Source organism: Nannospalax galili, unplaced genomic scaffold (genome assembly GCF_000622305.1).
Source record: "Nannospalax galili isolate Female #2095 unplaced genomic scaffold, S.galili_v1.0 scaffold25, whole genome shotgun sequence".
In the NCBI taxonomy this organism is placed as follows: domain Eukaryota; kingdom Metazoa; phylum Chordata; class Mammalia; order Rodentia; family Spalacidae; genus Nannospalax; species Nannospalax galili.
In genome coordinates this window covers 4,248,671-4,260,897 of record NW_008355642.1, presented here as the reverse complement: position 1 = coordinate 4,260,897, position 12,227 = coordinate 4,248,671, and the positions used below count along the sequence as shown (strand labels likewise).

The following is a 12,227-nucleotide window of genomic DNA, read 5'->3' as shown; positions in this document are numbered from 1 at the left end:
TATACATATATATATAATATAATATATATGGATATTATTCTGCCATAAAAAGGAGTGAAATACTGTCACATGGTATACAATGTGAATAAATCCTGACATTATGAGAGTGAAGAAGCCAAACGCAAAAGGCTTTATCGTGCACAATTCTACTTTTATGAAATACCAAGAATAGGCAAATCTACAGAGGTAGAAAATACAAGATTGCCAGGGACTGGGGAGAGGGAGAAATGGGCTGTTACTGCTTAATGACTACAGTGGTTAAAATGGCAAATATTATGCTGTATATATTGGACCACTATACATATACACATATATATATATAACACATGATATATATATATATCTATAATACAGAACTACTCATATGTAATAGTACATCGTAGTGGGGCACTGAGTTTACTCATTAGCAGGACTAGCCTCCACTTACTAGCCTCCCAGCACATGCAATTCACATCTGTGGCTTGGCAAAATGACAATTTCTTGTATGGTAGGGTTCTCATGAGGTATCTAAACCCTTAATGTTAAGTTTGCAAATGCATTTGTATTTTTAATGGAGACTGTCCCTTAATCCAAGAGTGCCTATTCTTTCTCAGACCACTAGACACTCAGGAAATAGTTACTTTAAATTACCTTGGGCTAAGGAAAGTCTTTCAAAGCTTGATACCAAAAGGAAAAATCACAAAGGCAAAGAATGACAGGCTTAACCACACTGAAACTCAAAACCTCTCTATGACAAAGAATTCCATCCTCGAAATCAAATGGTAAATTAATTGACAAAGGGTTGCAATCTCTAGTTCAGGGTTTCTCACGGTGTGGTCCACATACCACTGGTGCTATGGGAGAGGAGTTTCAATTGGTACAAGGATAGAGAATTGTATCTTAAATAGTGTGAAATTTTTTCTTGGAAAAAACTGAACTCTAAACCCACACTCTTTGTCTATGTTGTTATATGTTAGCTCAGTAGAAAATATTAAATAAATTGGCAGACATTAAGCAATAAGAAATATTTGCTATTATTATTTCCTGAACATGTATGTGTGAGAATCAGTTGGTGCCAAGGTCAGAAGCTAAAATGTAGAATCCTTAGAATTTCAGAACTGAAGGGAACTCAGTTTCCAACTATTCAGAATGACATTAAACAGGCATGGTGGCTCACACCTGTAATCCCAGCACTTAGGTGTCTGAGTCAGGAGGCTTGTCCCGAGTTCAAGACTAGCCTGGAACTAGGTGTGGTAGTGCACACTTTCAGTCCCAGCTCTGCAAAGTCCTGACACCTTCAATCCCCAGGACCTCTGCACACATATACATAGGCACACAAAAATAAATAAATAAAAAAATTTTAATGGTGTTGGAGAGATAGTTCTGCAGTTAAGAGCATTGGCTGCTCTTGCAGAAGACCCAGGTTTGAATACCAACATCCACATGATGACTAACAACCATCCCATAACTCTAGTTACAGGGGATCTGACACCTTCTTCTGTCCTCTTCGCATACTGCATGACATAGGTGCACTTACATCCATGCAGGCAAAACAGTTGTACACATAAAAATAAATAAATCAAAGAAAAAAAGAATAGCCTGGGCTATAGTGACTTCCAGACCAGCTAAGACCAGTGTGAATTCCAGGCTATCATGGGCTATAGTGTGAGACCCTGCTTCAAAAAACTGAGAAAAAAATCTTAGAAATAAATCTGAGTTACAAAAACAATCACAGTAACAAAATATTGCCAGTTACCACATCGGTTTGCCACATCTTACAGGCCAGAGAATTAAACCTATTCAAATTTTAATTTAGAAAGACCTTTTTAAAATTTTAAAATATGCTGTTTCCTACATTTTTAATGCTACTAAACACTTAGATGTTTGCACATGTGTCTTAGAGACTTTTTATATGCTACATTTACATTGGAAAACTCCACTGATTGCCTGGCATATTCTGTCTCCTTCCTAAATTTTCTAGTATTAGAAACATGTTCAAATGAAAAAGTGGAGTCTAATAATAGCATGACCAGCCATTCCAGTTTCCCTGGGACTGTCGCAATTTGATCATCAGATCCCTGTGTTCCAGGCAGGACCAGGATGGTTGGTTCCACCTACCTAATAAGAACATTTTGACCATTTGGAAAGGTTCTAGAATCACATTTCTCTTTGCTTCATAGACAACTTTTTAATGTCCTAACCATTTCTTTAGCATTAGTTTTTTAGTATTCAAAACATTTTTTTAATTTTATTTATTATTTTTATTTTATGTCTATGCATGTATTGCCTGCATGTAGGTGAGTGGACCCATGCTGTGCAATGGCCTCAGAAGTCAAAAGAGGCTGTCGGATTATCTGGGACTGAATTTACAGACAGTTGTTAGCTGCCATGTGGGTGCTAGGATTCGAAACTGGGTCTTCTGCAAGAATAACCAGTGTTCTTAACTGCTGAGCCATCTCTCCAACCCCAGGAATGGTATTTAAAATACCATTCTTCGCGTGGTAGCGCACGCCTTTAGTCCCAGCACATGGGAGGCAGAGGCAGGCAGATGTCTGCGAGTTCAAGGCCAGCCTGGTCTACATAATGAGTTCCAGGCCAGCTGGGACTACAGGGAACTGTAGTCCTGTCTCAAAAAGACCAAAACAACAACAACAACAACAATAATAATAATAATGATAATAAAATACGTTTCTTCTTCCAAATGGTCTTAAAGGGTACCATTTACATACCAAAAGGCTATACATTCATTACTACTGATTCCTATGAAAACACACATATAAGAAACTTCTTTTGTGTTTTTAGAGTTACTACCCGTGCTTAAAACTAAAAGAAAACGCCATATGTAAGCATTAATAAGAATTTTCCAGCACAAGATTAAAGTTGTGGGGCTAAAGATATGGCTCAGCCATTAAGAGTGCTTGTCACTCTTGCAGAGAATGGAAGTTTGGTTCCCAGCACCCACATCAGGTAGCTCACAACCACCTGTAACTCCAACTCCAAGAAATCTGATGTCCACTTCTGACTTCCTGGGGTACCTGCATGTACACGTATGTGCATACATGCATACATACATGTATACATGCAAGTAAGAAATGTTTTAACCAGGGCTGGAGAGATGGCTCAGCAATTGAAAGTACTGGCTGTTCTTGCAGAGGATCCGGGTTTGATTCCCAGTGCCCACAAGGAAGATAACAAATGTCTGTAACTCCAGTTCTAGGGATCTGATGCCCTCCTCTGACATCTGTGGCATTGCATGACATGGGTGCACTCACACACATGCAGGCAATACATTCATACACATAAAATAAATATTTAAGAATTCATTTTTATTTAATCCTAGCACTTGGGAGGCAGAGGCAGGCGGATCTCTGTGAGTTTGAGGCTAGCTTGGTCTCCATAGTGAATCCAGGCCAGCTGGGGCTACAGGGAGACCCTATCTCAAAAAGACCAAAAAAAAGCCTGGAGAGATGGCTCAGCGGTTAAGAACACTGGTTGTTCTTGCAGAAGACCAGGGATCGAATCCCAGCATCCACATGGCAGCTAACAACTGTCCATAACCCTAGTCCCAGGGGATCCATCAGCCTCTTCTCACCTCCGCGGGCATTGCACAACACGGTTGCACTTACCTACATAATACACACATACACATAAAAATGATAAATAAAATCTTAAAAAAGAATTAAATTTTAGGGGCTAGAGAGATGGCTCAGCGGTTAAAAACACTGGTTGTTCTTGCAGAAGACCCGGGTTCGAATCCCAGCACCCACATGACAGCTAACAACTGTCCGTAACTCCAGTCCCAGAGGATCTGACAGCCTCTTCTGACCTCTGAGGGCATTGCACGACACGGGTGCACTTACCTACATGCAGGCAATACACGAAAACATAAAATAAAAGTAATAAGGGCCGGGCGTGGTGGCACATGCCTTTAATCCCAGCACTCGGGAGGCAGAGGCAGGCGGATCTCTGTGAGTTCAAGGCCAGCCTGGTCTACCTAGTGAGTTCCAGGACAGCTGGGGCTACAGGGAGACCCTGCCTCAAAAAGACCAAAAAAAAAAGTAATAAAATATTTTTTAAAAATTAATTTTTTAAAAACATTAAAGTTGGAAAAGCTTCACTTCAGATCCCACCAACAATTAAGTAGTTATCCAATCAATAAAACAAAACAGCTTTATTGAGTATTGGTGCATAAGTAAAAGCCAAGAAAAAAAAACAAGCAAAACACAACCCTACCCTCAAATGGCTCGCTCTCTTTCTTGCATTCCAAGGAAACCACCACCTAAACTATAAGCCAGGGACAGGTCAAGGAAAATAAACTACATATAAATTAAGAATGTGCCCCGTCCCCTTCCCCCCAAAATGGGAGCTCTTGAAGTAGGGGAACAGGTTACAAGATAAGGGATAGGGTGAGCGGCTTTTCCAACAGGAGCGGGAGCCTTATCAACTGATAAAGGAAAGGGATACCCAAACGGGGACTTGAAATATGTAATCATGAAATGGAAGAGGAGTAGAAACGATGGTTGAATTAAACTGGGGGAGAAGCCCTGAGAATGAAATGTAGCAGAAAGGAAATATTCACATAGCAGGCTGTTCAGCAGAGACACTGGAGAAATCCCATAACCAGCCATAATGGCCTCGTAGTTTACAAATAAGTACATCATTCTATGCAAAGCCTAACCTTAATTCAGAATTCCTAATCCCAGTCACTAAGGAAATTAACAGAATGATTTATCCTGCTGTAACTATTAGGTTGTCACCAAAGGATCCTGTCACTCACTGTTCAAGGCACCCTGCTGGCTTGTTCTGAGGCAGCTGCTTAGGGACACTGAGTTGCTCTGGGTCCCAGGAGGCAGGCTGATCAGGTGTACATTCCCCCTAGTTTATCCTGTTCCCTCAGCTACTGCTTTCAATATCGCTACTCAATAGCATTTCCAGGCTTTGCCAAGAACCAACTATCAAAACCTGTTGTCACTGGAGTGGATGACAAAGGAGAGCTTTCAATTCAAGAAACCCAAATAATCAGGACTAGAGGTGTGACATAAATTGAACTCTGAGTTCCTGGCCTCACACCTCTCTCATTCAGATCAGACCCTCCTAGACCCAGAAAAAGAGAAATCACCCTCTCACTTCACTGAAGTCCTAGAGGAGCACTTGCCTTCTCAGATGAATGTAATTGCAAGCGTTCTGTTCTTTCCAGGTCCCCCTTTTCCCCTCTTGCCACGCTCCAACTGAGCTATGCCAGCAGCAGATCATTAGAAGCCGGTTAGGGATTTTGCTCCACAGGGTTTCATCGGTTGTGGGCTGAATACACTTGTAGTAATGTTTCACCAGAAACGAAGATTCTCTTGAAACCTTTTCTGTACACTGCTTGGTCTATTTTCAACAATGAGATAATTTGATGCCTAAAGTGAAATAATACATAGGATCTGGACAATGGCATTGAAAATGCTTGAGAAATACAAGTTGATGTGACAACATTAATTAAGTCAATAGTTTTGCCTGTCCCCAGTTGGAACTGTTGGGGCTAGCACGAGGAGATGAAAATGGTGGATTTGTCTTGGGACAAAGGAGGCAAATATGGTGATAGCAATTGAGAATACTTTCTGCTTTTTATTTATTTTTAAAAATATTTTATTTATCATTTTTATTTTATGTGTATGGGTGTTATGCCTGCATGTAAGTAAATGCACCCGTGTTGTGCAATGCCCGCAAAGGACAGAAGAGGCTATCGGATCCTCTGGAACTGGAGTTATAGACAGTTGTTAGTTGCCATGTGGGTCCTGGGATTCGAGCCTGGGTCTTCTGCAAGAGCAGTCAGTGTTCTTAAACTCTCAGCCATCTCTCCAGCCCCACCTTCTGCTTTTTAAATTCTTTAAGAAACATTTACTTTTATGTGTATGAGTGTTTTGCCTGCAACTGGACCCGTATGTGGAATGCCTGTGAATGGTTGTGAGCCACCATGTGGGTGATGGAAATTGAACCCAGGTCTTCTGCAAGAGCTGCCAGTGCTCTGGACCCGAGTCATCTCTCCAGCCCACCTCCTGCCTTTTTTGACTGCTTTTAAAATGTCCTATTTGAGCTTCATTGCCACACAAGAAACTTATTACTTGTTCAGCATTTATTTTTTTTAAATTTTATTTATTATTTTTATTTTATGTGTATGTGTGTACTGCCTGCATGCAGGTAAGAGCACCCATATCTTGCAATGCCTGCGGAGGACAGAAGAGGCTGTCAGATCCCCTGGAACTGGAGCTAAGGACAGTTGTTTGCTGCCATGTGGGTGCTAGGATTCAAACCCAGGTCTTCTGCAGGAACAGTCAGTGTTCTTAACCTCTGAGCTGTCTCTCCAGCCCCTCAGCATTTCTTATCACTTTGGGCATACCACCTGCTCACAACCTAAAATCTCTGAGATACAAAGAGCCTTATAGAGACCAGAGAGATCAGATGACTTGCTCAGGCTAATACAAAAAAGTAGAAGCATAACTTGTACTTCCACTCAGGTCTCCCACAGTAGGAAACATAACCTGTTTCATTAAGCAAGAATAAAATCCACCTCTGCCTATGCATGCATAGGCACAGACACAGACACACAGATACACAGATACACACACACACACACACACAGACACACACACACACACACACACGAAGAACACCAAACTCATGGAAGGGCTTCCTCAAGTTCTTTTGCCTGCCTCTAAATTGACTAAGTTCTAAATCGTTAATACCAGAGTATGTCATAGTTGGGGACAGCAGCTGCCCTGGGCATTCCCACTACGTTTATCTCCTCCCCTGTCCCATCCCTGCCTTCAGGCTTTTAAGAAAGTCCAACACACACTCTAACCCAGGCCTCCATGGATGTAAATTCTCCCACCCTCCTGCCACACACACTTCTTGAAGCATTTAACCAGATGTCCTAGGGTATTTTCTGCTTTTTTTATGTAATCCCACAGGTCTCTGATTTTTCCTGTCCCTTACTCTGCACCCTCCCCCACCAGTAGCCTAATTTGTCATGACATTTTGCTTGTCCTCACTGTCAGGGCCACTTGGTAATTTAAAAGCCCGGACCATTTCAGCCTGAGTTTGCACAATGAATAAGTTGGAATTCAAATTCCAAGAGAACTTCGTGGCAGAATGATGCGAGGGACCTATAGAAATTCTGAAAAGGGGATACCTGCATCTACTTTCAACCATATGGCATCTGCTCCCCTTCTGGGACCTAGTTTCCACAAGCCTGTGCAAGCACCCATCAAAATAGGCTTGCACCTACCAGAACTCTGAGCTCCGGGGGCCTCTAGTCAGCCAAAGAGTCCAGTCATAGCAGCCTGTGAGTCCACCCTCCCCACCGAGTGCCCTTTGTGAACTTCCTAATTTGCCCACCTTGTCTGAGATGAAGATCCAAGCGAGGGTGGCTTGAGCAGGGACATGCTCCTACCCGTGTGCCCAGCTACCCACCTGCCCAGCTACCCACCTGTGGAAGAAGAGCAGGATGGAAAGCATGGTCTGATCTATGTTGCGGCTGCAAATGCCCTCGTTGATCAGGTAGCAGGGGTCCCGCAGCACTGGCTCTAGTGAATCCTGCCGCATTATGCTGTCAATCTTGTCAGTGTTGAGGTTCTCGAAGATCAGCTTCTCCTGTAGCTGCCGAAAGTTGCTCACGGTGGGCCTGCCTGGGTTGTTGTTCTCCCCGCTGCTGCCCCGCTGGAGCCCGCTTCGATGGGCCAGGTCCAGGCAGCAGTTGCAGCAGTCAAGGCCGACAGGTGAGCGGCAGTTGATCTTGGACTGGGCCATCTTTTCAGGCTTGGCGGTCGCCTGGCCTGCGAGGTCAGGGGCAGCTGGCAGGTGCGCGCCCTCCGAGCCGGCCTTTGGGGACTCCAGGGTGCCTGGAAAAGAGAAGCTGTGAAGGGAAGAGTTGGAAATTAGCGCTTCAAGTCAGACACCTTCAGTTCAGCCCCCTTCTGGTTGCACCGCTCAGGGTGCGAATAGAAACAGCTGGACAAACAGCTCGGAGCAGATCCTTGGGGCCCACTCCCCCCCCCGGATCTGGAAGCTGGGGGCCGCCCCCGAGGTGCCACACGCGGCCTAGGCTCCTTCCTAAGTTTGCCAAGTGCCAAGTGGGGTCTCGGGGCGGACCTGCGGCAGGGCAGAAAGGGCAGGCAGCAGGGCAGAGGGGGAGCAACGGGCGCGCCCTCGCCACTTCCCCTGTTGGCTGGCTCTTGGACCGAACGGTGGCAGGAGCCCAGGGAGACTGGGCGAGCTCTGAGCCCTGAGTCCGCACGGGGCGGTGACTGTGTGTCAGTGATCCCCGTGGGGCCAGCGGAGGACGCACCGCTGCAGCTTCCTTAGGCAGCCGCTGGGCCCCGGCGCGCGCAGTCCCGCCCGCCCCACAGCGCCGCCCGCCCCACAGCGCCTCCCGCCCTCAGCGCCCACGCGGCTGCTCGCACCCTCGGCCTAGCTCCTGAGGGGATGGCTCCGGCGTTTTTGCGGCACTCGCGCTCAGCGTCTGGTCTGGGGCAGGCTCCGCGCTCATGGCTTTCAAAACCTCTGCTGGGGGGGGGCGGATTATCTGCCAAATCTGCCAGGCGAACGGCCCCCACGCCGCGTCTCCCTCCTGCGCACCGCCTCGCGGGGCTCTGGCTTGGGGAGGGCAGATGTGGCCGCCCGCCGCGGAGGTCCGATGGCCTACAGGCGCGTGCTCCCCACCTACTGTCTTACACCCGCTTTTGGGAAGTGTGGAGAGAAAGCCCTGCCTTATGCAGACTCTTGAAAGTGCCAGAAAGCACTCAAGGGGACCCAATACCTGCCCTCAAGTCAAACTCCCTCACACACGCTCACTCAGACTTGGTGTGTCAGCCCCTTTCTCTTAGGTTGTCGTCCTCCCCACCCCTCGAGCCCCCGCCCCCCGCCCCCAACCACTTCCTCCTCCTCTCCTCCCTGGTCTTTACCGGTCCCTGGTGTCCTCAGCTTTCTCCCAGTAGACCTGGCATCTCCATCCACCTTCCCACCCTTCTGTTCTTTCAAGCTATTTCTCTCATTTAAATAACTGGCTTTTTAAACTTTCTTTACTCATCTTTTTTTTTAATGTTCTCAATTTCCCCCTTTCCCTCTCTCCCCATATCTCTTTTCTCTTCTTTTTCGACGTGCCCCCCCTTTCTCTCCAGACGGTTTTTTTCTTTTCCCTCAAATTTCCTTCATCTTCTTTTCCTCTCACTTCAGCGCTCCCCCCCTTTCTCCTCCCGAATCTTTCCAGATTTTTCAAAACTTGTTCTCCCACTTTTCTTTTTAACCCTACCTGCCACTTCAGATGATCTCGGATCTCCTTCACCCCTTTGAGACAGTCAGTGCTCAGTGGACTCAGGCAGAGCAAGGAAAGGAGTGATGCGTCCCGAAATGGCGGCGGAGGGATGTGGAAGGATGAACCTCAAGTGGACATAAAGTGAAAGGGTAGATAAGGTGGGGAGTCCGGTGCCCTAGATCATGCCCCTGCTTCCTGAGCTAGCTGGATCAAGTGGGAGGCTTCTAGGGTGTCTCAAGACTCGGAATAAGCTGAATGTGTGAAATTCAGTAATTATTCTTTCCTGGGAAATATAAAATATTCACAATATTCAGTTTTCAAATAAAAAATATACTTCAATTTAGTCCCACTCCCACGCCCCCCCCTTTCTTCATTTGCGAGCCTAGGGAATTTGAAATTAAGCAGTATACACTGCCATCTTCTGCCCAAAATCTGAAATTGTTAAGGCCAAGGACTCAGGTCCATGCTACACTACAGGTGCGACCTTATGGAGTCCACACTGCTAGAGTTCTGAGCTCACAAGTGGAGGCAGAGCCCCTGACCCAAAGCAGGCCAGGGTTCCCCCATCTTTTATAGAAGTTGAAACTCCACATGCCAGTTCATGTAGATTTGACTTAAATACACTTGAAATTTCCTAGCTGGTGTGGTGCTACACATCTAATACCCCAGCTACTCAGAAAGCAGAAGCAGGATTGTTCCAGAGTAGCCTGAGCTATACAGCAAGACCTTGTCTCAAAACAAACAAAACAAAACAAAACAAAACAAAACAAAACAAAACAATTCAAATAAAAGCAATCCCTCAAGTCAGACCCATGATTCATTAGGAGCAAAGTGCAACCAACTAATTCCTGTTCCCCAGGCCTTGTAGGGAGTTAATGGGACTCCAAAATGTGGGTGATGGGGAGAGGAAGACTGTATTCTCCTGTGCTGTAGTGACTGAAAAACCCAAATCCTGACAGGATCCCAAGGCCAAGGATGAGAGGAGTGATTCCTGTGTTCTTACAGACTAAGAAGCCTCTGTGTATTCTCCCCAAAGCCAATCTTGTAGATGCATCATTTTCCTTTATTTCCTTCTTTCTTCTCTCTCTTTTTTTAATGCTCTTGGGTAAAAGCCAGAGGAGGTAGTAGAATATGAAATTTCATCTTCACTGTGTAGACTTATAGCCTACTGAATTGTTTTTTAATTACAGTGCTTATTATTTTTCTTCTTGTTTATATTTTATGTTAAATGTTATAATGAAATATATTAGCTCCTTAAATGTTTATTTAAATTGTGTTTTGGAACAGCTAGGCCTTTTGCATCTGTATTTGCTTGAGACATCTTATCTTTGTGAATAACCTTGGGATGAGGCCTGGGTGGAAGTATTTCCTTCTTGGCATCTGGCACCACAAAATTCAAGAATTTTTGTCTCCTTGACATTTCTCTTGTTGTAGTCTTTGCTCTCAAACAATATTGTTAATACTTCAGTACAGCTTTGCACATCATATCAAGGATAATCAAGAGCAAATATAATTGAGATATAGAAAAATCTAGACAGTATAGAGTTCAGAGAGCTGGCATTTGTGTGCATACCAGTCTGGCCTATATTGACACACTGCATACCTCGATGAAGGAAGGCTGGCTGGTCAGGGCCCCCTTGGCTTTCCTCTGTGAAGTCTTGTTTTGCTGCCATATTTTGTGTTGGATAGAGAAACGCCAAACAGCAAAGTGTTCTTATATAAACTCAGAAAGAAGGGTGGAGGGGCACGTCCATACAAAGATGGTGGCTTTTCAAGTGAAGTAAGGTGGCTTTTCAAGTGAAGTAAAAGAGGGATAGAAGAAACACCTACTTCTTAGGTGGAATCATTAAACAGTCGTTTACTCTGCACTTGTCCTGTCCCAAGTACAGTGTTAGTGATGATTCAGACATTATATGTGATACAGTCCGAAGCCCTCAAAGAACTCAAGGTCTAGCTGGAAAAATAGATAGACAGACAGACAAAATAATACAAGTGAAGCCGATGTGGCAAAGCCTGTAATACCAGCTTCTTGAGATCACAAGTTCCCTCCCTCCCTCTCTCCCTCCCTCCTTTGTGTGTAAAATAATGGTTGAGGATATAGTTCAGTGGTGGAATTCTTGCCTAGCATATGTGAGGCCCTAGGTACAATCTCCAGCCCCATAAAAATAAACCCTACAACTACAACTGCTAAGTGATGATAGAAACTTGGTGCTTTTGTGGGCAGATAGCAGCATGGGCTAGAGATTATGGAGGGGGGTTTATTACTCTAGGAAGAAGGGCAATCAACAGATGTTCCTTAGCTGACTTAAAGTGAAGCTATATCCAAAAAAACCACCATAAATTGAAAATATCATAAGTGAAAGATGAACTTAATACACCTAATCTACTGAGCACCGTATCTTGGCAACACAATACAACACAGAGTATCAGTTGTTTACCTTCTTAGTCTTGTGGCTTACTGGGAGCGGGCCAGCATCCAAATTCTAAATTTGAGGCACCATTTCTACTGAATATAGATTGCTTCTTGCACCATCACAAAAATAAAAAAAAATTACGTAGAATCATTGTAAATCAGAGACTAGTGGAGACAGGACCATGGGTTAGAATAGTGGGTATGTTAGGAGCTTGTGGGAATGACCAAAGAATTTTATGTTACTGGAGAATAAAATGTGAGAGAAGTTGAGAGTTGGAAAGGTATTCAGGGAGCAGGTCTTAGAGGACCCAGTGTAAAAAGTTAAAAAACAGCTTACCCTCCTGTGCCTAATGTGGTGGCATACACCTGTAATCCCAGTATTCAAGGCATACTTTGGGTTACATGAAAGATGCTATCTCAAACATACAAACACACATGTACAGGCACACACAAAAAGATATCCTCCCACTTCCTAAGTTTGCCTTGCATTGGAGAGTTATCAAGAAAATGAATAAATATTTCTTGAGCCCTCACTATGTG

The 12,227-nt window shown here is 44.6% G+C and overlaps 1 protein-coding gene across 1 annotated transcript in view; it reads right to left on the bottom strand.

The window, feature by feature from the left end:
• Tsc22d3 (TSC22 domain family member 3) overlaps positions 1–8,212 on the bottom strand; it is a 63,998-nt gene extending 55,786 nt beyond the window's left edge. Inside the window, exons 1-2 of the mRNA XM_008852975.3 lie at positions 8,113–8,212; positions 7,451–7,876 (exon numbers count right to left, since the gene is read on the bottom strand). Of these exons, the coding sequence (XP_008851197.1) occupies positions 7,451–7,770 (320 nt within the window). The 5' untranslated portion in view covers positions 7,771–7,876; positions 8,113–8,212. The remainder of the gene's footprint in view (positions 1–7,450; positions 7,877–8,112) is intronic.
• Positions 8,213–12,227: the final 4,015 nt, after the last annotated feature.